This window comes from Botrytis fragariae, assembly GCF_013461495.1.
Source record: "Botrytis fragariae strain BVB16 chromosome Unknown tig00000797, whole genome shotgun sequence".
Lineage (NCBI taxonomy): Eukaryota > Fungi > Ascomycota > Leotiomycetes > Helotiales > Sclerotiniaceae > Botrytis > Botrytis fragariae.
The window spans coordinates 371,403-394,157 of record NW_023501013.1 but is presented as its reverse complement, the minus strand read 5'-3'; the positions used below and the strand labels follow the sequence as shown (position 1 = coordinate 394,157).

Sequence of the window (22,755 nt, the reverse complement as noted above, 5' to 3'; positions counted from 1 at the left end):
TTTCCATTCTTCCAACTGATCCTGATAAATCAATTCTCCCTTGCCCTCCAAACGTAAGGTTGTGTCCATCCCTACACTCGCAACTCGCGCGTACGCGAATGATCCAGGGGCTCACAACTTGGCATTTCAATGAAACGCATGGGATATTGAATCAGTGCCTACGAGAAGAATTCAATAGTAAGGAAATATACTCTTCCTGAGATGCCTTTAAGATTTCATCTCCGACCAAATATGTGCTGCTGACCGAACATTATATCCATGACCTGGAAAATAGATGGGATGATAGGCTTTTGTGAATTCCAGGCAAGCCACGGTAAGCTCCGCATATAATGATACACCGTTCGTTATATTTCGACAACATGCGACACGGAAACAATAATGAGACACCGGTACCCACCCACGGTAAGAGGAAAATTACGACCGGATGTCCATAGAGAAGATCCCTTAACACCAAAATAATGGTCACTGGAAAACGCCTCATGTATCCATTTACCATTCCATCGGCATCAATTTATACATGTGTACCACTTGGACTCGTATCGTCATGCAAAGAAAGGAAAGCTTTTGAGGAATTATCAAGGGCGAACGGGTAGCGTGGTTCCACAACACTCTTCCGTCCAACATAAACTTATGCCAAAAGGAATTGAAGTTGCGAATAAAAGTGGGAAAATGGAACGGAAAGGGTAGGCCGTTATGCAACAATAACATCGAAGCAGGTGCGAAAGATTTCCAGGGCTACGGAACTGGGTCGCGGATTCGTACTGCTGTACTACTGAATTGGAGAAGGTATCTGGTGCACAGAATATGCAGGTTGCCGTACCCATTTGTTCAGTCGGAAGAAGGATCAAAAAGGTAACGGAAGTGCCTCCGTTTTTTCTAGCCAAGATCGATGGCCTCTGACAATTATGAAATTCAGAATCTGAATCCAACTTGAATCCCGATAGTGAGAATACTTCTCCAGACGGGGAACATGAATATGAATACCGCTTCGTGTTTTTGATATTGGGCGCGCAGATGACAATCATTTGAAGATCTCACTTTATTGTGATAGGGATCATCCATCACAACTATCGGTAAGTGCTGAAGAATTATAATTTGTCTGGGGAAGGAACAAACAAGGTGTGACTGATTGGAATATGTATCAGCCCGAAGGATTTTCACAGCGTTCAAGCAATGGGCTCGTCATGTGAGACTATTTTCATCTCCATTATTCGGGATAACAAGGATAGTAAGCAATCTTCAAGCCTCGAATGCATTCTTGTTTAATTTCGAAATATGGTCTGAATCACGATCATCGGTCAAGAAGGCCGCCTTAAGCAATCCCTAGATGTGAATCATTAACTGCCTGTGGCTTGTGGACTAAGCGTGTACCTGGAAGTTTCTGAGGCTCTATCCACTTGGATCTAATGGGATCTCTGACCTGTCATTTTTGGAATCTAGTTTACCTTGCTTGCATCAACTTTATGCAGAAAGGAACGAATCGTTTATTCACCTAACGAAGTGATAATGTATATTTGGACACACAACCTTGAAAAGTATGAATTATATCGCAGGCAGCAGAATAGAAAGAGGATGCTATCAAAATGAGAACGATGAGAAGGAAGCAGAACATGCATAGGATACGGACCGCTCTTTGGAAGGCAGAAGAAAAACTAGGATGTCTGGATTTCTTGGACTTTGTGCGACGTCGCTAATGTAGGTCAGAGTTGCCGGCAGGATGAGATTGCTGGTTCCATGACTTGGCTGTGGCTCCTCCTCTTCCTTTCGCTGGTATCTTAAGCATACAATGAAAGTATCGTAACAGTAAACAATACAGTGATATCACGCAGGTAAGCAGTTCGAGGTAAAGATCAACATGAATAGCTTGCCTGATAAGTTGCAACATCCCTCGAGCATGCCCATCAAAACCTAGAAGGTAAATCCCAATCCCGGGCGCTCACCGTAGTGGCCCTGTTGATCTTGTGTTAATCATGATCTTCCAGATCGTACTCTAGTAATCATCATAATTCATCGCGAGAATTGATTGATGTGCATGAAAGACCCATGGAAACTTCATGGGTCTGTATGTCCGGTATTTTCGGTAGATGTTATTCCATTTTCCTTTCTCAGAACTGGGAAATGGAGATCAAAATCTTGTGAACACAACATAATGCAGGTACGAACATAATGAGCGACCTGCAGATACTGAAGGTAAAATAATGAGGCCGACCGACCGTGTCAGTCAACATTAAACAAATCAGAACATTTTGATGACAGCCATGAACGAAGCATGTTTAAGTAAAGTAATCAATCTCACAACAACTCACCTAGAAACAAAGGACAAACTTAGTATGGCCGTGCCGCTCGTGTTGATATTCACGACTCGGCTTCCAATCAGCTCTAGCAATAATTTTTCCATCCATCGGATCCTACCCATTTCCTTCGACTAATACCGACTCCCGAAATTTCGGTGATAAACAAAACTTACGCGCGATGATAGTCATCAAGATCATCTGATAGGTTGTATGCCATCATACTTTTGCAGATACATAGGTACAGATGATATGTTCGCATATACTTATGATGGCGAAATGGGAAGGCGCAGGTAGCATTGCCGTATGATAACCTACCTACCTGTTACTTTGGGTACGAACGACTCTTGTACCTGCATGTCCCCCAACACAAGGTCCCCCAACTCCTTCCCCCCTTTCTCCCTGCATTTTTCCACTGGCAATAATGACCCTCGACCTTCCACGTGGCCGCTCAGACTCCTTTGTGTGAAGGCTTTCGAGGCTTTTTACGTGCCTTTTCCCAGCTTTATAATTTTATATGACTTCCTCGGCTTGTGTTTTGCATCTCGTAAGTACATGGGATTAATCATTAAATAGACCCCACCACCATTCTTATTACATCGCTTTGGCCTCCACGCTTAACTTTGGGGAGATTACAGATGATCAGACGCGCAACAGGATAATGATGAAATTTTCAGAATACTTTAATTTCATTACAGACCCTGAGAGAGATATTGCGTTGCCGTCGCCGTCGCCATCGCCATCGAGTTCAATGGCATTGCAAAAAGATTGTTGTAACCTACTTTCAAGAGTCTAGGTCTAGAGCCTACAACAGATACTTAAGGGTTAAAGCGTTTAACATAATCTTGAAACAAGTTATGCTCGTCTGCGTTGGTCATTTATGGTCCCTTGGATTAAAATATGTCTTAAAGGCTACGGAAGAACGGAATTATCCTTTCTTCCTTTCCCCAGTTCAAGAAACCCCTGAACCACGAGGTTTGGTCGGCGAACATGCTGTTGATTCATTCCTGGGTTTGCATTTCCTTTTGCCCAATAAGGCACCCTAAAAACATATCCTCCCATATTCGAATCATAGAATGAACCTACGAACCCATAGACAGCTGGGGGTTATCTCCATCGCCCCGTTATGAGCCGTGTTCAAGAAGCCGCTCATATAAAAGTCTACAGCAATACCAAAAGGTTCCTTTTGTTTTCGCAATCCACAATCCCCGTTGCCACGATGATTCTCCATTGCAATCTACGTCTTGCAGGGTTGACTGATAAATCGAATACATCAAGATTGATTTTCGACGAGGGATATGCGGGAATCAAGGATCAAGCATCATTAAGAGACATTCAAGAACATGACCCTTGAAAAGGAACCTTTCAAAGTATTCTTGCCCAGCGGCAATACTCAACTTCAGATAAAACAAGTAAAATCTTTTTGCGAAGTAGTACGTATGGAATACCAAACTTAGAGATCACGGCAACTACGAATTAGACAGCGGACCGAAGTTCTACTTCTATACATCCCAGTCGTACATACACCAATTGAATTCGTTAGAGTAACGGATGTCACAAGTTACAACTCCTTGCAAACTCGCTTCCCCCTCTTGGGGATTTCACCATTCCTTATTTAGGGACACGACCGTATGAATACCCCTTGTACACTACTTTCATCTTCGCACCTACTTGCATAAAAAGTCCATCGCGCGCGCCAGCACGAGGCCAACTCCGAACCAGTCCGACAGTCGAAAAAAATGATTGTGTGTGAACCGTGATGAAAAGAGCCAGCGAGTAATGAGCAAGAAAGGAGATTAAAGAACAAGCCTACGTGCGGCAGCAACGTTGATATCCCAAGTCAGACTCAGACACCAACCAACTGTTTTTTTGAAAGACAAGTACTGTTCCGTACCCGCCTCTGCACTGCAATGCGAAGGGAAAGCGTTATGCTTACTTGAAATTGTCCGAAGGTTGATGGCATACTAATACGCCGCCGATTCTATCGTCTAAATGTCGGTCGCAACATAGAAAAAAGTAAAAGGAAAGCGATACTAAGAAAGAAAGACTAGAAGCGCCCATCACAGAAAGACAGCGTACAGTACCAACGCTAAGGGAATCAGAGTGGTAACAAAGGTCAAAGGTATATCTCCACGTTACGATCGTGACAATTAACTTTGCTACCCCATTTCCCAATCTGGCTTTTCTACGCGACTTTTGGGGTCCAGCTGAATTGCAAATTCCTGGGAAAAGTGCGAGGTGTCGATACCTCCAATCGAATTTTCAAAGACGCATGTATTGTTCTGACGTATTATGTTATTTATGCTATTGTTTATTTTTAATTCTTTTACATATCTTGCATTGTATTTTTAATCATGAAAATGATGAAGTAAGTGTAGACGTATATCCTAATTTCGGCTTCTCCCACATAGAAAGCCACATGACGATCACCTGGAAATCAAAGAGGCTGGAACCACTGTAGTCTGTAGCCCCCTTAAAGGAAGAGATACAGGACCTCTCTAAAGCTCCTGTGGGCACCCTACCACCCTACCACCCTGACTCTGGCGCTGGCGCTGGACACTCGTGGCATTCGAGGATGTTCAGAATAGTTCCCGTTGAAAATGCGGCGAAGCGGAAGCGTAAGATTTCTTAATTGCACATCTTATTAAGTGTAGAAGTGTCCAACTTAAGTTCGCGATTTGCGTGATCAGGGAGAGTTTTCTGGGAACACGTCCCATTGGTTGTGTCTTATCAGGGAGATGCAAAGGAAAATGTCTTCGTGTTTTTTGTCATCCTCTCCGGGCTCGGGTTATAGAAAAATATTTTGATTGTTCGTGCTTCTGTCCCGCGAAGGAGGGGGGTTGGGTTGAATGTGGTGGTTCGCTGAGTATCGCTCTTCCCCGTACGAATTGGAATTGATAAAACGGCTTTCATGTTCAGTTGTTAAAAAGCTTACAGGTAGACTACTGCATATGCTAGCTTTCCTGACAAATCGCCTTTCAACAACATATTTCAGCCAGAATTTGAACTATGATCCATTAACAAACCTTTTTTTCTCTCAGGTGAGAATAAGGTAAAATTTAGAGAGGAACATTCTCAGAATGCTACGCTCAGACAGCACGAATTCTCCAAGTTATCTTGCGAGCCTGCACATTTCAGCAGTGTGTGGTAGACCTTTTTTGTCTGTTGGCTTGCATATGCACAACCAAGCATAGTGGAGACCGAAAATAGCTCTCATTGTGCAACCTTGTAACTTTTTATGCTATCTTCAAGGGTAATTATGACTGCTTCGTGATGGCAGTGCAGAACAGCAAGTTTCATGCTGCTTTTATTTTTATGTGTTAGGCTCAGGAACCGTCTTCTAGCTACGGAAGCACCTTTGGCAGTGGTAAGCTGGCACCAATTTCTGGGGATCTTGGATAGAAAGATTGAATGAACAAATACGATAGCTGACGGGTGATCAGCACAATACTTTGACGGCATGATATCATATTCGCCAATTTATCACGATCCGATTTCCATCTCATCTCATCTCTTTACCAGAGAGAAGAATTGATCTTCTAGTCATTGTCGTAACTGTACGTGGGGAAGAAATGGGGAAATAAAATTGAGTTTGACTTTTAGTACTTCTAGGAAGCCCTCATCTGATAATGACCGCCAATCATCAAGGGTACCTCTCAAGGCTTCACACATCCTTATTTTCCTTAGTACTTGAATTCGGCTCTAGGAACTCGGCCTACTCTCCGAGATGCTGGGTCAAGCTATTTCGAGCCTGTTGGACCAGGTTAAAAGCTCAAGTAGGAAGTTGACTGACAATTTTGGAAGTGGCGAAAGGTATGATCTGTTCTTTTAAACCCCCATTTGATCGAGATTGGGCGAAAAAGGTCATCTGAATTGCTTCTTCTAGGTGCGAAGGGCTGTATCCTGAGAAATTAGAACGTATCTTGATTGCGTTGCACTGTTACCCAGAACATGGATACTAAAAGAGGGTGGGTAAGCTTTGCTTGCTGTGCGAATGATTACTTACTATGGCCTAGTTGAGGATCATAAAGGACTAGTAAGGTCGGTGCTTAAGTGCTTCTAGAGCTAGGAACCTTGCTCGTACCTGAGTTGGTGTGATCCGCCCGGCTTTCTGCAGGTGCGAAGCGAAAGAAGCGAGTGAACTTAGCCACTAAGGAAGAGATCGCAGAACAAAAGGAACAACAAGTTCTGGTCAAAATCAAAATAATAATACCCAAGTAACAAATGCTTACGACGATATCACACGAACTTGAAAATGGTACGGAGACCCCCATAAATGGATAGTAGGGTAGGGTTAATTCTATGATTGATAAACTCAATCACTTCCGAGTTGGAAATCGACGTTACATGTAAAAGTCCACTGCCGAAGCCTAAATTTTGATTCTTTCCGGAATACAGTACACTCGTTTACTTGGAAATCAACCCACTTTGTATCAGAGCCCAGTTGATATCATTAAAGGTGTTTGTTTCGCCTCGAATACAGTGCTCTCTTTCGCTCTCGGTCTCTCTATGGATCATATCTGATGTTGTTTTCCACGCACGGTGCAGTTGGGGGTATCCGAATGACATGGATAAGCTATGGAAACTTTGGAAAGGGACAAAACTGCAGTGGATAAGTATGGAATAGATTTGTTTTTACCGTCAAATAATCAATCTCATACCTATGAAAATGACGGAGATAGTAAAAGGTTTGATATGTGAAGTGAATACGAAACTTCAAAGTGAGCCCACCATCATCACAATGATCATTTATTCGGAATCGTTCTCATGATCCAAGGAATGAATCAATATGAATAAAGTTGATTCAGGGTAAAGTGAGGGTCAAATAGTAGAATTAGCAAGGAAGTCAAGATGTAAAGCAAAGCAAAGCAACGCAAAGTAAAGTAAAATACAAACCAAATACTCCATATGGAGATTGCCCTTATCCTACATAGGCAAATCATTAACCGAGGCGATGAAGGGGTCCATACCACGCGCTGAATCTCAGGCCCCCAAGGAATTCCAACCAAGGATTGATACAGAGTAGATATCGCAAGAGAGAAAAAAGAAGGTAGGAGAGAGTGTCCCGGGGAGTAAACCCTTGCCAAGCCACACCACTGATTGTGGTCATGTAGGTCAAGTCAAGGAGTGCCAGGTCAAGGTTAACAAAGTGTTGCAAAAACAGCGAGGGATTACAATTGTTCCCCTGTTGTTTTTCTTAGAAAAAAAGCACAGGCTTTTTTGTAGGCTTGTAGGCTTGTAGGCTTGTAAGCTTCCTGTACCAACAAGATTATAGATCGCTCATCAAGACAAACCCCCCCGTATGTACATACAGATACACCACCGAACAACCACCAAAAAAGACGAGCAGTACCCAGTGAGCTCGAAGTGGTGAGCAACACATCCCATACCCACTCACACCACACCAGGAAATCCACAATTTATTTACAATCCATACATCTGAGCTATAGTAGTAGTACACTAGCAACCTAAAGCACCTACCTACCTACACATCCATATCCATACCCACCCTTCTATCCATATCTTACTTTTACTACCACCTACTTCAGATCAACGACTACCACACCTCTCTTTCTTTCCTTGAATTGCGCGCGCTGCTCCTTCTTCCACCCTTCCCGCCCCTCACTCTTACACTTACAATCACTCCACTTGCTTGTCTGCATTGTGATATATATATATATATATATTCATTGCCTTTTCCGCACTTGTATAATATCATCTTATCCGCTGCGTTAGAGGAAAAAAAGAGAGAGGTTCGATTAATTTTTGGCATGAACGCCCAGGTACCAGTCAAATACAGCCACAGATCCGATCTGCAGCCAACTGCTAAAGTCGCCTTAGTCACAATTGACCACCCCGTTAGTTCTTCCCCCTTCACAAACCAACTTCTCCAATCTTTTTTCATTTCGAACAACATTTTTCTTTCTCCTTCGTTCCAGTTGACTGACCATAACCATAATTACAGACGACTGACCACTTTCGTTCCTTGCATCAACTTTCTTGATTCACGATATCGAAATTCCGGATTCCTCGCCTGCCCGCAAGTAGTAAACTTACGATCCATTCTACCACACACCTATAATATATACGCGCCCTCATCATTCAATCACTGAAACCGATATCGAAACGAGCGGTTGCGATACACCTTCAATCATTTTCGACAATTTCCATCTTCCAATATATACTAATTTTATCGCTATTTGAATTACTTCGTATTCAGATTCCATTCATTTGTCTGTAGAAGTGGCTTACAGTCGTTCCTTATCCCGCCCACCGCATCATACATATACATATATACTTACTCAAGAGATCGTTGAACGACATATCCAAATCGTACGGGTAATATATACATGAGTTTCGGTTTATCGTCAACATTATTTGATTCCGATATCATTTTCGCATTTATCTTTCGAATCAATTTGTGATTCCTCTTCTATTTTCCACAAAACTACGCTGTGGGGGTTTAGCTTTCGAACCAACACCCAACTTAAAAATGGACTACGTTCAACCCACCTTTCAGCACTTTTCGCATCATCCTAATAACCATGACCAATTAATTTCTCAAATGACATCAGGCGGGGTTTACAACGACCATCAATACGGTGGATATTCGTTACCGCAGCATCAACCTAACATGATGAGTATGGCTACTGGACAAAAAACCAACGAGACGAAGCCTCGTCTAGGAAAGGATGAAGTTGACATCTTGGAGTTTGAATTCAACAAGAACCCAAAGCCAACCACTCAAACTAAGCGTGGTTACGCTGATACTATGGGTGTCGAGTTGTCAAGAATCAATGTAAGGATAGGAATTCAAATCAGCTTTTAAATCTTGGTACTGATATGTAGTAGAACTGGTTCCAGAATCGTCGAGCCAAACGCAAGCAAGAGAAGAAAACGGAAGCATATGAGGCTGGTCAAGCGCGGGAAGCATTGGGATACTCGGTCTCCGCGCCTTCATCTCCGGACTTTCCTCAAAACAATTACAATATCGATTATCCAATGGTGCCACAACAATCTTCTTCGATGTCATTTTCTACATCCGGTCCTCCACCAGCCACGGCACCTTATAATCCCCAATATGCAAACCCTACCAACGCGAGTCTCGAGTCTCTTCAGCGTACCATGGCTTCTGCTCAAGCTGGCAATCAAAATGGAGAGTTCTCAGGCAACTTCAATGTACATCACAACGATCCTCTTCAGCTCGCAAATATGCTAGGTATGGGAGAGACTTCTGATCTTGATCGTGCTCAGTTCCCAACTGCCAATGCTTTTAATTATGACGATTCTTTCAATTTCCAGCCTGCATTCAATCAAAATATCTTCGATGAACCAGAGCAATTAGAGCCATTTGGTACTGGCGAATCTAGTCATACACCAACAGCATTTAATACATTCTCTGATGAAAGCACTACAAGGTCGCTCTCTACAGCTTCCGCTTCATCTCAACCTTTCACGGGTGTTGTTACATACAGACCAGCAAAAATCCCATCTGTAGACGACACCAGCGACGAAACAACACTTCAGTTTTCATCTCCCCCACCCTCCTCGAGATCGTTCAAGTCTCCACGTCCTCCAACAGATATAGTCGCCAGGCGGAAGAAGGTCCAGGTCAAACCAGCCGCCTTGGGAACCGATACAATGAGAAGTAGGCCACCAATGGGACCACGGACTGTGTCAAATGTAGATGGGTTCCGTCGTCAAGTTGCCAGTCCTCTACCTTCACCCATGCGCAGGATTGTCTCGGCGGGGGGAAATGTTCTTACTGGTCGTATTCAAAAGCCTGGAATAGAGTCTGCGCAGAGGTCACCTATTAACATACACGGATTCGAAAATGCTAGTTCCTTCATGGAGCAAAATTACCACATGATCAACCAACCTAGCTTAACAGCCGGTTCATCTCTCACGAGTAGCTTGGCACCACCAACTCCAATGTCGCCTAGAGAGAGACAGATGACACTGAAAAGGGAGAATTCATCATCTCATGAAGATGATTTGAATTTCATGTTCGATTTGTCTAGCAACCATGATGGTCTTCCCACTTTGATAGACCCTAATCAGGTCACCGACCAAACGCCCCCAGAGACACCACAAGCCTCATTAGGACTCCAACAAACAAACACATCCGGATGGCCAAATAATATTGAGCACAACAATACAGAGCAGCATTGGAATTACGACATTCCAGATGACCCTCTCTACACACCCAGCCACGATCATTTCGCGGCCGAGTTGTCGATGCCTCAACCTTCGTATGCCAGCCAACCAGTAACACCTGCTTTTGGTAGTTTCAACCAAGGAGGTCTCCTTCTAGGCAACGGTCATGATTCTCCACAGTTCAACAATAACGCCAGCCCTTTATACACATTGTCGAATGGCGGACCTGCTGAATACTCCTTCCCACATGATGCACTTGCACAATTTTCAAACATTGGCTTGGTGGGCAGCTCTCCAACAATGACGACGAAGCAGAAACAATATCAATTTTCCAATGTCACTCCCGCTGACTATTCGGAGAAATAAAGAGTCAAGAAAACTCCATCTTTGCAGTGGGGCTCTCAGGCTTGACGATTGAGAACCGCGCTCTTAAAATATTCGGCAGCGTAATTGTTTCGGCGTTTTGATTTATTTGACATTGGCACCCGTCTTCGATCGACGAAGCATTGATATCCCACAAATCGTAGACCAGTTCGATTTAAAATAATTGGCATTGTATATTAGCAACAATCACCCACGGGTGTTGGCATCCAAGCGTTTCATTGTGTACCTTCGCATTTTTTGTCTTTTGAATTTTCTATTTGCAATCGTTCTCACCTGGTTGGTGACACGATCCCACTCACATAATTAATAATTTCTGGAGGACATGGGTCTCGTGTCGTTTTTGTTAATGTTGATGATATATAGGGGAGAGGCAGGAGAAGGAATGTGGATTTGAAGAGGCGGGGAGGAATGGAATGGAATGGGGAAAGGAGGGAAGGATTAGGGAAGGAAGATATACCCCCAAAAGCAGGATACATTTTGGCAAAGTCTTTTCGTTGAGTCTCAGCAGAGGAATCTTTTTTCTCAAAGAAAAATCATTGTTTTCTCCTTTTATTTGGTGTTGGGGATGTGATGGCGTTTCTGGGAAGGCAGGAACGGCGTGGTCTTCTTGGGAAGGGAGGATAGGCATGGATGGATTGATGGGGAAAGGGTTCTTTACTTTCTGTCTGTCTGTTCGTCTTGTCTGCTCGTCTATGTGATGTTTGTATAGTGCTTCGCTGAATTAGAAGACTCATTTACAACATACTCTTTACTATATTAATACATGCGTGAACCTTGAAGTATTACTGAAATTGTGATTATTTGTTATCTTGATGCTTTGGTTGGATAACCAGGGGCGGAAGGGTATCGATTACACTATCCTTCCTACTGTACGGAAGGAAGTTGGCTTGACCCCTTCACATGAAGCTTTCTACTTGTTATCTCCGCCCCTTTCTGTCAGGCTCACTCTGAAAAGTTATGTCTCATCTGAACTCAACTCGATATCATTGACGAACTAAAAGACCTTCTAGACATCTCTGTTATGTATGTAAAATCACAACTTCGATACGGACATTGGAAATGTATCTATCCAGTTTTCTTGATGCGTGATGGAAAGTTGAGGATTGGTTCTTAAGGGATCAAGGCTAGATTGCCCAGCACATTTTGAACATCCACCCTTCCTTCATTGTTCCATCCAGTGTTGAACGTTAAGATTCCGTTTTGCCGTTCAGCCTGAGACATCAAGTTTCGATCTTCAACTCAATCTTCAACGTTGAACCCCTATTGTTCCACTCAACTTCGGGCGATCATTTTTGAAATACCGCTCTGAACATTCACATTTTGGCATCCGAATGAACCCAAGTCTATGCTACCTTTTGCGAACAAGCTAGCATGATTCAGGATGTCTTTCATGCAGAACAGTACGGAGATTTGAAGATTCGCGATGTTACTATCATAACCTCACCGCCACACGGGTGACGACTCACCGACGCCTATTCCTCTGCTTCTAGCGCCATCTTAGCTCCCGCGTCTGTAGGGAAAAGATCTCAGATATGTTCCAGTATTATTATTTTGACATTAAACCTCTTTCTCAAACCCCTCCCAGCCATTCCATGATTGCCCACCTCACTTCATGTATAGTCTAAGCCTTCAATCTTTGTCCAGCTATATCGTCTTGAGCATCCTTGATCAAGAAACTAAACCTAAATTAGCATTTCTCACTGACCGCACCAAATCACGATATGAAGAAACCATGGGAAACATACCTATAGAAAATCATAGTTGGAGCCACCGTCCCCAAATGCCACAAACTATGTGCATCCAAACATCCCAACCAAGGTGGGAAATCCACCAACTCCAAACTCATTGCCATAAAAATCCACGCAACTACTAACCCTGGCCATGTTGCCCATACTCTCTTACTCTTCCTGTATTTTTCAAATGAAAACCAACTCCATAAAGAATTTTGTATTACTCCAACCACAACATTTGCAGCCATGTTATAAGTATAATCCCAATCCCACCACTTCAAATAAACAACATGTGCGATATAGCAGAGTATGCATAGAAGAGTCCAGGCACGTAATATAGACTTTGTGCGTTTTCCACCACGATCCATACGGAAGATTCGAATTGGAGTATAGTACATACCGTACAAAACACTTCCTCCTGCCGCAAAATAATCCATTTGTTCCGTGAAAGCGAAGTCTCTTGTATGAAACACCATACTGGCCACCCAACTCATCATTCCCGCATATGATAGCATGACATAGTATTTCCGCATACTATAATCCTCTGGGATTTGAGTAGTTACTCTTGCGAGTCCGTTGTGATGCGCCATGAAGTTGAAGAGTGAAAAGAGGACGGAGAAAGGCTCTTGCATACCGAGGAAACGGTAGAAGGGCCATTTTCCATGAAATTGAACAATAGGTTGTGAGGACTCAACGCGCGAGTCGGTAATTATATGTTGGCAGGTATAATCGCATTCGGCTGGGCAAGTCCAGAGGAGAAGTCGATGGTGGAGTGCTGTGTCATTTTGTTATTTTTTTATGTACGAAGGAAAAGAGCAGGAATTATAGGAATGAATAAGTGACATACGGATCTTCGTAACGCCCCCAACTTGATTGTCGCAATTCTCTCGTTGACAGACCTAAATATTTATTAGTATCAAGCACAGAGTAAACAAACCCCAACGAAAGCTCCAAGAAAATTCATACCTCAACACATTGTTTAAATTCAGGCAATCGATCACCAGTACTCGCATTTGCAACACTGAAAAGTCCAAGTACTGCGATGCAGAGTAAAATGGTCAATCTATGCCTAATTATCATTATGATATCGTCAACGTGGTTATTGTTGAGATGAAATTGGAATCTGACATATCGATATAATATTGAATGATGCCAGTGCCGGTTAAACTTCGGTACGGGATGTGCGGAATCTGGCTCACTGGGGGCTCTGTGGGTCGCTCATCCTCACGTGCTGATTATATACCTAGAAAAGCGTAATTCGTATTAATTGTGATAGGGGCCGTAACTCAGTGGTAGAGTGCCTCGTTTGCATTACCATGTTCCCTACGGGGAACTAGGTAAATTGAAAATCGATGAAGTCCAGAGTTCGATCCTCTGCCGCTCCAGAACTAATTTGGTTGATTTTTTGGTACATTTAGAAGTGTTATTAAAGAGTTGCACACAATTTTGGTAGCGAGTAATTGAGTTTTGTGGGGTAAGCGAGGGAGGTTGATTCTATATTGGTGCATTTGACCTTGCCACAAAAATAATTCCTTACAGTTCAATGTACATACATTAAACGCAAGTGGGCTTTAGTAGGGATAGTTTTAGTTGACTTCTGAGCATCTCCAAGCTTGAGAAAATAATGGCCAGTAATGCGTACTCAGTTTTGCCCCTCTTTTTCCACTTTAGGGTCCACGCAGTCTACTCAGAATCGACGTACACCACAACCTTTAACTCTTACTCTCGCTTTGTTACGTTCCAAACCAAAGCATGGTTCAATCACTTAGGCATCACTCTTCAAAATATCATTCCTATTGCCCAGCACCTCATCCGCGTAAAAGCAAGTGTCGTTAATCTCAAAATACCCACCTTCTTGTATGTTAATTGCGACTTCGTCAAGACCAAGGCAAAAACCTTGTGGTAGTCCTCGAGTTGTAGATGCCGACCCAGGATAGCCAGGGTCAAACATGAAGTATTCGAGTCCGGTAGCATGCAGTCAAAGGGAATTCTCATCATTTCCCTCTTCGAAAAATACAGCCGCGCCAGACAAAAATCTCTTGGACGCAATACATAAATCATTCGCTATCTCTGGTTTGTTGAGCAACTTCAGTAAGTTTTTTCAGCTATCACTTTCATGCATGAAGTTCTTCTGTGGATAACATCCAATCACCTTTCTCCAGCATGCCACAATTCTTTGGAACCGGAGATTGTCGTCATTTTCAAGAGCCCTTAAAGCCACAATAATCGATGACTGAGAGACATTTCATATAATATTATGACTTTCTTGAGACTTTGTTACACCGATACTCGTTGACAAGGCTCTGTGCTCAAGTTGAGCTAATTTCGATGATAACATTCCGTTAGATGATTCGAGATGTTTAGCTTCGTCATTCTACAACTCTTTACTGATTTGAAAGAAGGGTCGAGAAACTGTCATGAGAAAATATACGTGGCAGCATCCCTACAACTACGAGGTTAGATCTTCAGTGACGTGGATGCTCGCACAGCATTACAAACATGTTGTGATATGGCCGTACTATCTTGAATAGCCATAACATACTATGACTACAACAACGCTGTCAATAGCACTTGAGTAATCTCGAGCCTGTTCACAAGATGTTTTTCGACTTGGAGAAACTTGCTTTACATACACGCGAATCTCCTATAGCTAAATTTACTCTACTGACAACCTGTAGGTGATAAGAGAGCTCACAATTGCTTCGCATGAATTCAATCCAGGAGAAAAATTAATCTACATGTTGATATACTGGTTCTATTTATCGTAATTCTGGACAGCTGGCTACTTAGATCTGGTATTAACCTCAATCATTGCTTAAAGTTGGCTATCTAGGCTCGATATATTCTCTTGAAAGTTGGCTTCAAACCAGTCAAATTATGATGTGCATGAACAAAGAGTGGATGGATGACTTTAAGTCATTCATAGCCTACGACAAAGGAGCTAGTCCTATAGGAATGCCTATTTAAGGCTTGCTTCTTCCTGTAAATAGCTAGCTTCTTTAGACGGGATACACACCGACAATCTGAGCCTACATTTCAGGCTCTAAGTCATCCATATCCTTCTCAAATCAACATGATGAGATGACTTTAATAGGTTTTCGATATGAGCGCAAAAGAGCGGTTTCTACCGCTTATGAATAAGATGAGTGGATGATTACTCAGAGACGCTTTATAGACTTCCGAGAATTCCTCAATACTTCGAGACTTCAAAATTTGGACGAGAGATCTGACGTTCAATGATACAACCTGTCAGATTTTACACGATATCAAAATACAGACACATAGTATGATCGTTCAAAAAGTTGAGATTAGAGGTTTCTTTCGCACAACTTCTAAGCCAGTATAGAGTCAGTCTTATCTACTTCAGGTTGGTAAATGGGGGCTAGTTTATATGTACTTAGCTTCTATCTGGTCTGAGTATTGACTTGGATTTTGACGATATAGAACAGAATACCCAGGAATGAGTTTGAAAGACTAGCTTCTAGAAACATGATGTTTCTAGAGTTAAGTGAATATCCCAAATATCAAACGTCTTGAGAAAGAAGCCAATGGTAGTAGAGCCGAGTCAAGCCAAGACGGTGCAATCTCCCCTTATACACTATGCGAAAACTTTTGTCGACAAGCAAAAGGGGCGTAAAATTCTCAAGTTGTAATAGTTCATAATTCATTTCATTTCAATTATGAATCTGGTACATTTATCCTAAAACTTTCCTTTTAGGCCACCAAGCAATTCATTATCCAAATCTCATCATTCAGCCCCCCAATTCAGTAAACAAACATCTCTCCCACAAGCTTCTCACTGAGCTTCCATAATCCCTTGGCTGTCTCCTTATTGAGAGCATAATCCTTGGTCTCCGTGTGAATTGCGTTTTCAACGATGAATGCTGGTGCAGCCTCTGTAATATTCTAGGTTGGTTAATGCACACGTTAGACTGGGATTCTCATACCTGTAAGAGATGGATTCAATGCCGTGAAAAGCACTACTCCCGCTGTTGTTCCAAAGTCACCATATTTTGGGGGGGGGGGGGGGAAGAGGGTTTCCTGATATACAATTAGCTTTGCTGTCACATACATAAATTAGCAGGTGCGAGAGAACATACCATCATTGCATTTAATCGCCAAAACATACGCATCTACAAACGATTCATTATCTACACTTGAATTGACCAATAACTTGCTCTCCAGGGCCACTTAAACCACTTGTTAGTAAAGCACAAACGCAATGTAGGAATTGACGTACCACCAGGATGGCATATTAATGCCGTGACTCCTTTCTGCTCCAATCGTTTGTCAAGAGCGAGATTGAACAGTATCATAGCAGTTTTCGCTTATCCGTAAGCAACCCAGGGATTATATGTTTCTCCATCCTAGCAAAATGAAGTCAGTTTGCACATCAAGTACACATATTTGCAAGCATGAAGCAGCAGTGATCAACAAACCTTAAAATTAATGTCCTCAATATTAGTTTCTCCGAGCTAATATCCCAAACTACCAACCTCCACTATTCTTGCGCTTCACTAGCGGCAGCTACTATTTCCTTAACTAGCAGATTGGTAAGAAGAAAATGACCAAGATGATTAGCCGCGAATTAGCTCTCAACTCCATCGACACATGTAGCATAGTGTTTTACAGCCATGACACCAGAATTATTAATAAGAACATGAATCTTATCCGTCAAGGTCTTCGTCTTCTCTGCTTGCCGAACGCTCTTGTTAATGATAAGGTCGATTTCAACGAAAGCGACTTCAATATCTGGGTTGATCTTTCTGATAGCTTCAATCACTGAAATAACTTTACTTTCAGTTCGACCAACAAGAATGATTCTCTGGAGGCTTGCAAATGCGAGAGTGATTGCAGATTCGGCGCCGATGCCGTTTTCACTTGGGCCGGTCATGACAACTATTTATGTTCATTAGCTGGGTTTGCGAGGAAGTACAATGATCGTAGGATAATGACAAACATGTTTTGACCTCTGCGTACTTGGAGAAGTGCTTAAGCACATCGTCTCCGGTTGTGTTGATATCAAAAGATGCCATTTTTGTATTTGAAATGAGAAGTGAGAATGAAGCGAATAAGAAGTAAATTTCGAGTGTCTGTTGTTCTGGAGCTGCTTGAGGAGAGAAAACAATAGCTCTATCAATTTAACTATGGCAAGTAGACAACTGTTATTATTGTTGTTGTTGGCGTTGTAAGTGTTGGATTCCATGCCACATTGCGGCGCAAGCAATTACAATATACCAACTTAATTCGCTATTGACAACCCATGTAACTGTAACTAGTGAATGAAGCAAGACATACCAGAAAACACAAGTAATTGAGCCCAGAATGAAAGGGTAAATGACGGGAGTAATCGCGTCTAGCCGGTTATTGGGATAGAAATCGACCCAGATATTTGGTTCGCTGCCGAGGTCACACAGTATACACTGACAAGAGCGTAAGTACGATTTCTAGAAGGAAATTGTCAATCTCTGTTAATAAATCGTACACTTCACAACGACCTGGAATTCCCCTCAATATCTCGCTCACGTCTCACCCAGTCTCGCCAAACTACCGCACTATCCAACACAGATACTTCACCCAAAAACAACCCAAAGCACAACTCACTCACCAACTCACCATAAACACAAAGCCCACAACTTCCGATCCCTCAAGATTCACCCCATCCACTCCATCTTTCCCACCACCCCAACTCCCTTACAAGTTACAACAAATGCTCAACTATCATACACATAAACATACTCCCTCCCCAGCCCCCCATAATTCACACTCCAACAATTCCACTCGACGCTGCTCTGCCCCATCTTGCAATCTCCAAACATCTTATACACCTACCTACCTATCTTACGATCTTCCGTTCACAGAAATGTATAGTAACACTTACACTGAAGTGACTGAACCATGAATCCCATGCAATCCGATTCACACAGTTCAAAGACTTCCAAATGATCCTTCAATGTCCATTGATGCAATCTCGATCTACTACGTAGCAGATATCTGATCCCGATTCAAACATCGATGGATGGCTATAGACATTATATGAGAAATAAAGACGGCGAGGATAAACTATTCAAGTTCAAGGAAAGATGTATTGATTGTCGATTCAAGTCTAGGTAAGAAACCCAGCGATAGAAAAGACGTCACAGTTACAATGATTCCATTCCCACTGTAATAGTCCGCAATCCTCCAAATCCTCAGCGTAAAAAATTTCTTCAAATTGATATCTCTACTCAATCATACACGTATCTAACCTTAGTATACCAGTCATCCCAATTCGTTTCGATACACCCCCTCATTCAATTACCCCCAGAACCTCTCCACCCATTCCCAAATTTATTTCTTCCCCTCAATAACTTCCACCAACTCCGCCTTAATCTTTCTCTTCCCCGTACTCTCCTCCTTAACATCACTAATCCTCACCGTCACCTTTCCAAACAATTCTATTCTAACCTCTCTACTTCCCTTCGTTTGTAAAACGTAATTCTCCGCATCAAAATCACCCTCTGGTTCTGGATCCGCCAAATCTCTCAGACGAATAAGTGACTCGATACCAAATCTCGGTACGAAGACCACAAATCCATTACTGAAAACCTTCATGACAAAACCTTCTTCCTCAACAATACGACCCTTGAGTGCTTGACCAACATAATATTCTATGGAAGCACGACCAGCTTGTTGAGCATTGCGATGTCGAACGTTAATGTTCTTGCAGACACCTTCAAGTTTTCCCTTACTGCGGACACTAGCAGCAAGGGGCTCATAATCGATTGCGGCAGCCAGTTGACGATGAGCGACAAGATCTGCATAACGACGAATGGGAGATGTGAAGTGAGTATAGATCTCAGATGCAAGACCATAATGGCGGAACTCAGGGTATGCTTGTGTGCCTGAACAAAAATATTCTGCAGACATCATGCAACGAGTTGCCATAATACGAACGAGGGTATTGAAGAAAGGTTCGGCGGGGTCGACGCATCCATCAAGGGTGTCAGCAAGTTCTCTCGATGAGCCAACCTTAAGCTCAAGGCCACGCTTGACCTTCAGTTGATTGGCAAGTTCTTCAAAGTTTGTCTTGGGAGGGGCTGCGTGACGACGAAGCATGGCCGTTTGAGGGAAGGCAGAATAAATCTTTGCTGCTACACTAGTGTTGGCGAGAAGCATGAATTCTTCGACCAATGACATAGTATCAAGGTGCTTTTTCTGTTTGATATCTATTGGGTCTGAAGTCTCAGATTCCATCTCCACTTTAACTTCTGGTGACGAGAGACTCAAAGCTCCAGCATCCATACGCTTTTGCTTGAATTTCTTAGACAACATAAGAAGAGTACGAATGTTGGTAGTAAGTTCATCTTGAGCCGACGCATCATCAACACGCTTTTGAGCATCTTCGTAACTGAATGCTTCTCGTGATTTAATGACAGATTTTGTGTACTCTGAATTAACAATCTCGGCATCCGGTGTGATTTCCCACAAGCAAGAAAATGCATACCTCTCGACATATGGCTTAAGAGAACACAAATCCGTACCAAGTAACATCGGTAACATGTCAATTCGCTTATCTACTAAATAAACGGTGGTCCCTCGTATACTCGCTTCTGCATCCATTGCATTGTTTGACTTGACGAAATGTGAGACATCTGCAATATGCACACCCACTTCGTAATTGCCATTGGGCAAAGGTCTCGCATGCAATGCGTCATCAATATCCTGACAACCTATTGGATCAATACTGCAAATGTTTAAACCCCGAAGGTCGCGTCTGTTTTTCCATCCAGGATCATCCACACTTGGAGGTACAATCCAATCATGACCTTCTGCAGGTAAACAGTCTAAGACCGTTTTCGGGAATGGTCTATATTGTACGTCGTATTCCAAAAGTAAAGCCTCTGTCTCGGCACCTTTTGTTTCCAGTTCGCCGAGAGAACGAACAAAATGACCAACCGGATATCTCGAATCTCTATCCCACGAATCGATGGTGACTAAAACCCGCTTTCCTAATATCTCACCAGCTTGTCGCGTTCTAACACGAATTTTTGGTATCCTCTTGTCCATGGGAATGAGGAAAACAGTTTGTTGCTTGCGACCCTGTTTTACCGACTGACTAACAGATGATTCGTCCACATGACCGACATATTGTCTCCAATTACGCTTTACCACACCAACTACTCTAGCAGTTGGCTGAGGACGATTTTCCGTACCCTTGCTGTGGGTCTTCTTTACTTCTTCTTGCAGCGCACGTCTTTCCTTCTCGGTGACGACAGCTTCTCCCTCTTCAGCATCGGCGTTTTCATCCTTGTTCAAGGTTTCTTCCTCGATGATTTTTGTAGAAGGCTCTTTCCATTGGTCTTTTGGTAATACTTCGATAACAACAACATCACCCTGAACAGATCTATTTATATTCTCTCTGCCAAGAACAAGTAATGATTTGTCGAAAGCGGGGACATTTACAGACCCCTCCAAATAGTTGTATGGTGACACATTGAAAATACCCTGATGTAACGTGCCGTTCTTGACACCAGTCATCATTTTTGATACTGAATAGTATTCCTGGTATAGGTTTCCAGAAGTTCTAGCATCTCGGGCTTCTTTGTCTTCTTGTGCTGCGCTGATCATATCCAGTAATCGATCTGCATCCTCCAATCCACTAACATATTCCCGAAGGGAGCATGCTTGAATACCATCACGCTTTGCTTTTCTGAGATTCTCCTTATCATCACTTAGCATTACAACAGCAGGTATCTTTTTCGAACGTCCTCCCGAAGCTTTTACTGCTTGTGTAATATGTTCATCGTACCATTTGACCGCGCGTCGAACCGCTCTATCATTTCTATCATTTATGCTTTCTCCAGTCTCCCGAACCACATAAGTCTCCAGACGAAAATCATTAAAGAAAACATGAAATCGTTTATCCTCGCTCTTTGTAAGCCCTATCAACCGATTGTAAAGCGGCAGTGATCTATTTCGTAATTCCTCAAGGACAGTTTGTAAGATGATAACATCGTAGAAGGCCGATGCCTGTTCGAAAAGATCGAGGGCGTTCAATAACGCATTGGTATCAGGTACCAGGTAATGTCCCTGAGGGTATGCTGCCGTGCCAGCAGGGGTTTCCGATAGAACGAATGGTGGTACTGCATTCAAGTAAGTCTTCTATCATGCACATGTATCATATACATTATCGAGATCAAACTTACCAACACCACCCGCATCTGGTGGCGCAGTCTTGAGGCAGCTGTCGCAAAGTTTGGATGAGCAGGGAATATCTTGTCGAAGATATAATTCACGAACAATCTTCTGAACTTTGCCACTTTTGGTAGATCGTACGTAGACTTTACTTGATATATTGGAGGAGTAGGGATCCGATCCCATAGATCGTTTGAGACTCGTCATATTGGCTGAATGATAGGATTGTTTCAGAAGGGTTGTTCAACAGCTTGCGACAGCTTGTGTGCAAATTGAGGAAATTTAGACGCGATATGCGCTTGTACGCGGCTACGATAGATCTTATCGGACACTGGGTAAGAGCGATAAGAGCTTATCGTCCACCTAGTGAAGCTTGATATATCACATTTCAAATAAGCTGAACCATCTCACAATTTCGAATCCTTTGTACAGAAACAATGTCATATTGTATTCAACGGGTTTCTTTTCTTACACTCAGCGTACATCCAATGAAATGGACATAGCCAAAACGTACTTCGAAAGATCATAACCTCCAAATTTGACATCACCAGTACATTCACATCCAAGCAAATCCGTTTTGAGGGTTCAAGTGATCTAAATCTAATGCTCATACCCCTCCCTTCCAAATGTCGTGCACACATTCCATTTTCGAAGCTTAAGCTTCACCCCTAAGGACATACACAACAAGAAACACAAAGAGGTCCCTCCCGATAATGCATAATGACCGTTTCATCTGCAATCTCGTACACGTGATGTCCATCTGCATAGGATACCTACCCACCTAGGAATGTACGAATTGCCGGCCAAACGAGCAGCCAGACTATATGTGTCACTTGACTTCCGATATCCTGGAAGCAGGTATCTCGTGGCAAAGGAACGTTCCGATTTGTAATGAGTCACTTTGATGAACCTGGAATTTGAGACTTTGTCTTACTTTTAAGCTTGTCTGCTGTTTAGAGTTGCTTCTAGCCCATCTTCATGCGAAATAGATCCGAAGTGGGAAAGAAACCCAGTTT

At 42.7% G+C, this 22,755-nt stretch overlaps 6 protein-coding genes across 6 annotated transcripts; 2 read left to right on the top strand and 4 right to left on the bottom strand.

The window, feature by feature from the left end:
- Positions 1-3,148: 3,148 nt before the first annotated feature.
- Positions 3,149-3,645, top strand: Bfra_010492 (uncharacterized protein; the record flags this gene model as incomplete). The annotated part of the gene is made up of 2 exons (XM_037340824.1): positions 3,149-3,302; positions 3,392-3,645. The coding sequence occupies 2 exons, from the start codon at positions 3,149-3,151 to the stop codon at positions 3,643-3,645; spliced, it is 408 nt and encodes a 135-aa protein (XP_037186467.1).
- Positions 3,646-8,784: 5,139 nt separating this feature from the next.
- On the top strand, positions 8,785-10,814 carry Bfra_010490 (putative homeobox domain-containing protein; the record flags this gene model as incomplete). The annotated part of the gene is made up of 2 exons (XM_037340823.1): positions 8,785-9,090; positions 9,144-10,814. The coding sequence occupies 2 exons, from the start codon at positions 8,785-8,787 to the stop codon at positions 10,812-10,814; spliced, it is 1,977 nt and encodes a 658-aa protein (XP_037186466.1).
- Positions 10,815-12,435: 1,621 nt separating this feature from the next.
- Positions 12,436-13,642, bottom strand: Bfra_010489 (putative mn2+ homeostasis protein per1 protein; the record flags this gene model as incomplete). The annotated part of the gene is made up of 4 exons (XM_037340822.1): positions 12,436-12,508; positions 12,578-13,337; positions 13,410-13,461; positions 13,529-13,642. 4 exons carry the CDS (start codon positions 13,640-13,642, stop codon positions 12,454-12,456), a joined length of 981 nt encoding a protein of 326 aa, XP_037186465.1. The 3' UTR covers positions 12,436-12,453.
- Positions 13,643-16,327: 2,685 nt separating this feature from the next.
- Bfra_010488 (putative short-chain dehydrogenase protein) lies at positions 16,328-16,878 on the bottom strand (the record flags this gene model as incomplete). Its single annotated transcript, XM_037340821.1, has 4 exons — positions 16,328-16,458; positions 16,510-16,551; positions 16,663-16,752; positions 16,803-16,878. The coding sequence occupies 4 exons, from the start codon at positions 16,876-16,878 to the stop codon at positions 16,328-16,330; spliced, it is 339 nt and encodes a 112-aa protein (XP_037186464.1).
- Positions 16,879-17,150: 272 nt separating this feature from the next.
- Bfra_010487 (putative short-chain dehydrogenase protein) lies at positions 17,151-17,598 on the bottom strand (the record flags this gene model as incomplete). Its single annotated transcript, XM_037340820.1, has 2 exons — positions 17,151-17,461; positions 17,523-17,598. 2 exons carry the CDS (start codon positions 17,596-17,598, stop codon positions 17,151-17,153), a joined length of 387 nt encoding a protein of 128 aa, XP_037186463.1.
- A 1,294-nt stretch (positions 17,599-18,892) lies between these two features.
- Bfra_010486 (putative mitotic control protein dis3 protein) lies at positions 18,893-21,946 on the bottom strand (the record flags this gene model as incomplete). The annotated part of the gene is made up of 2 exons (XM_037340819.1): positions 18,893-21,687; positions 21,751-21,946. The coding sequence occupies 2 exons, from the start codon at positions 21,944-21,946 to the stop codon at positions 18,893-18,895; spliced, it is 2,991 nt and encodes a 996-aa protein (XP_037186462.1).
- Between the last annotated feature and the right edge of the window lie 809 nt (positions 21,947-22,755).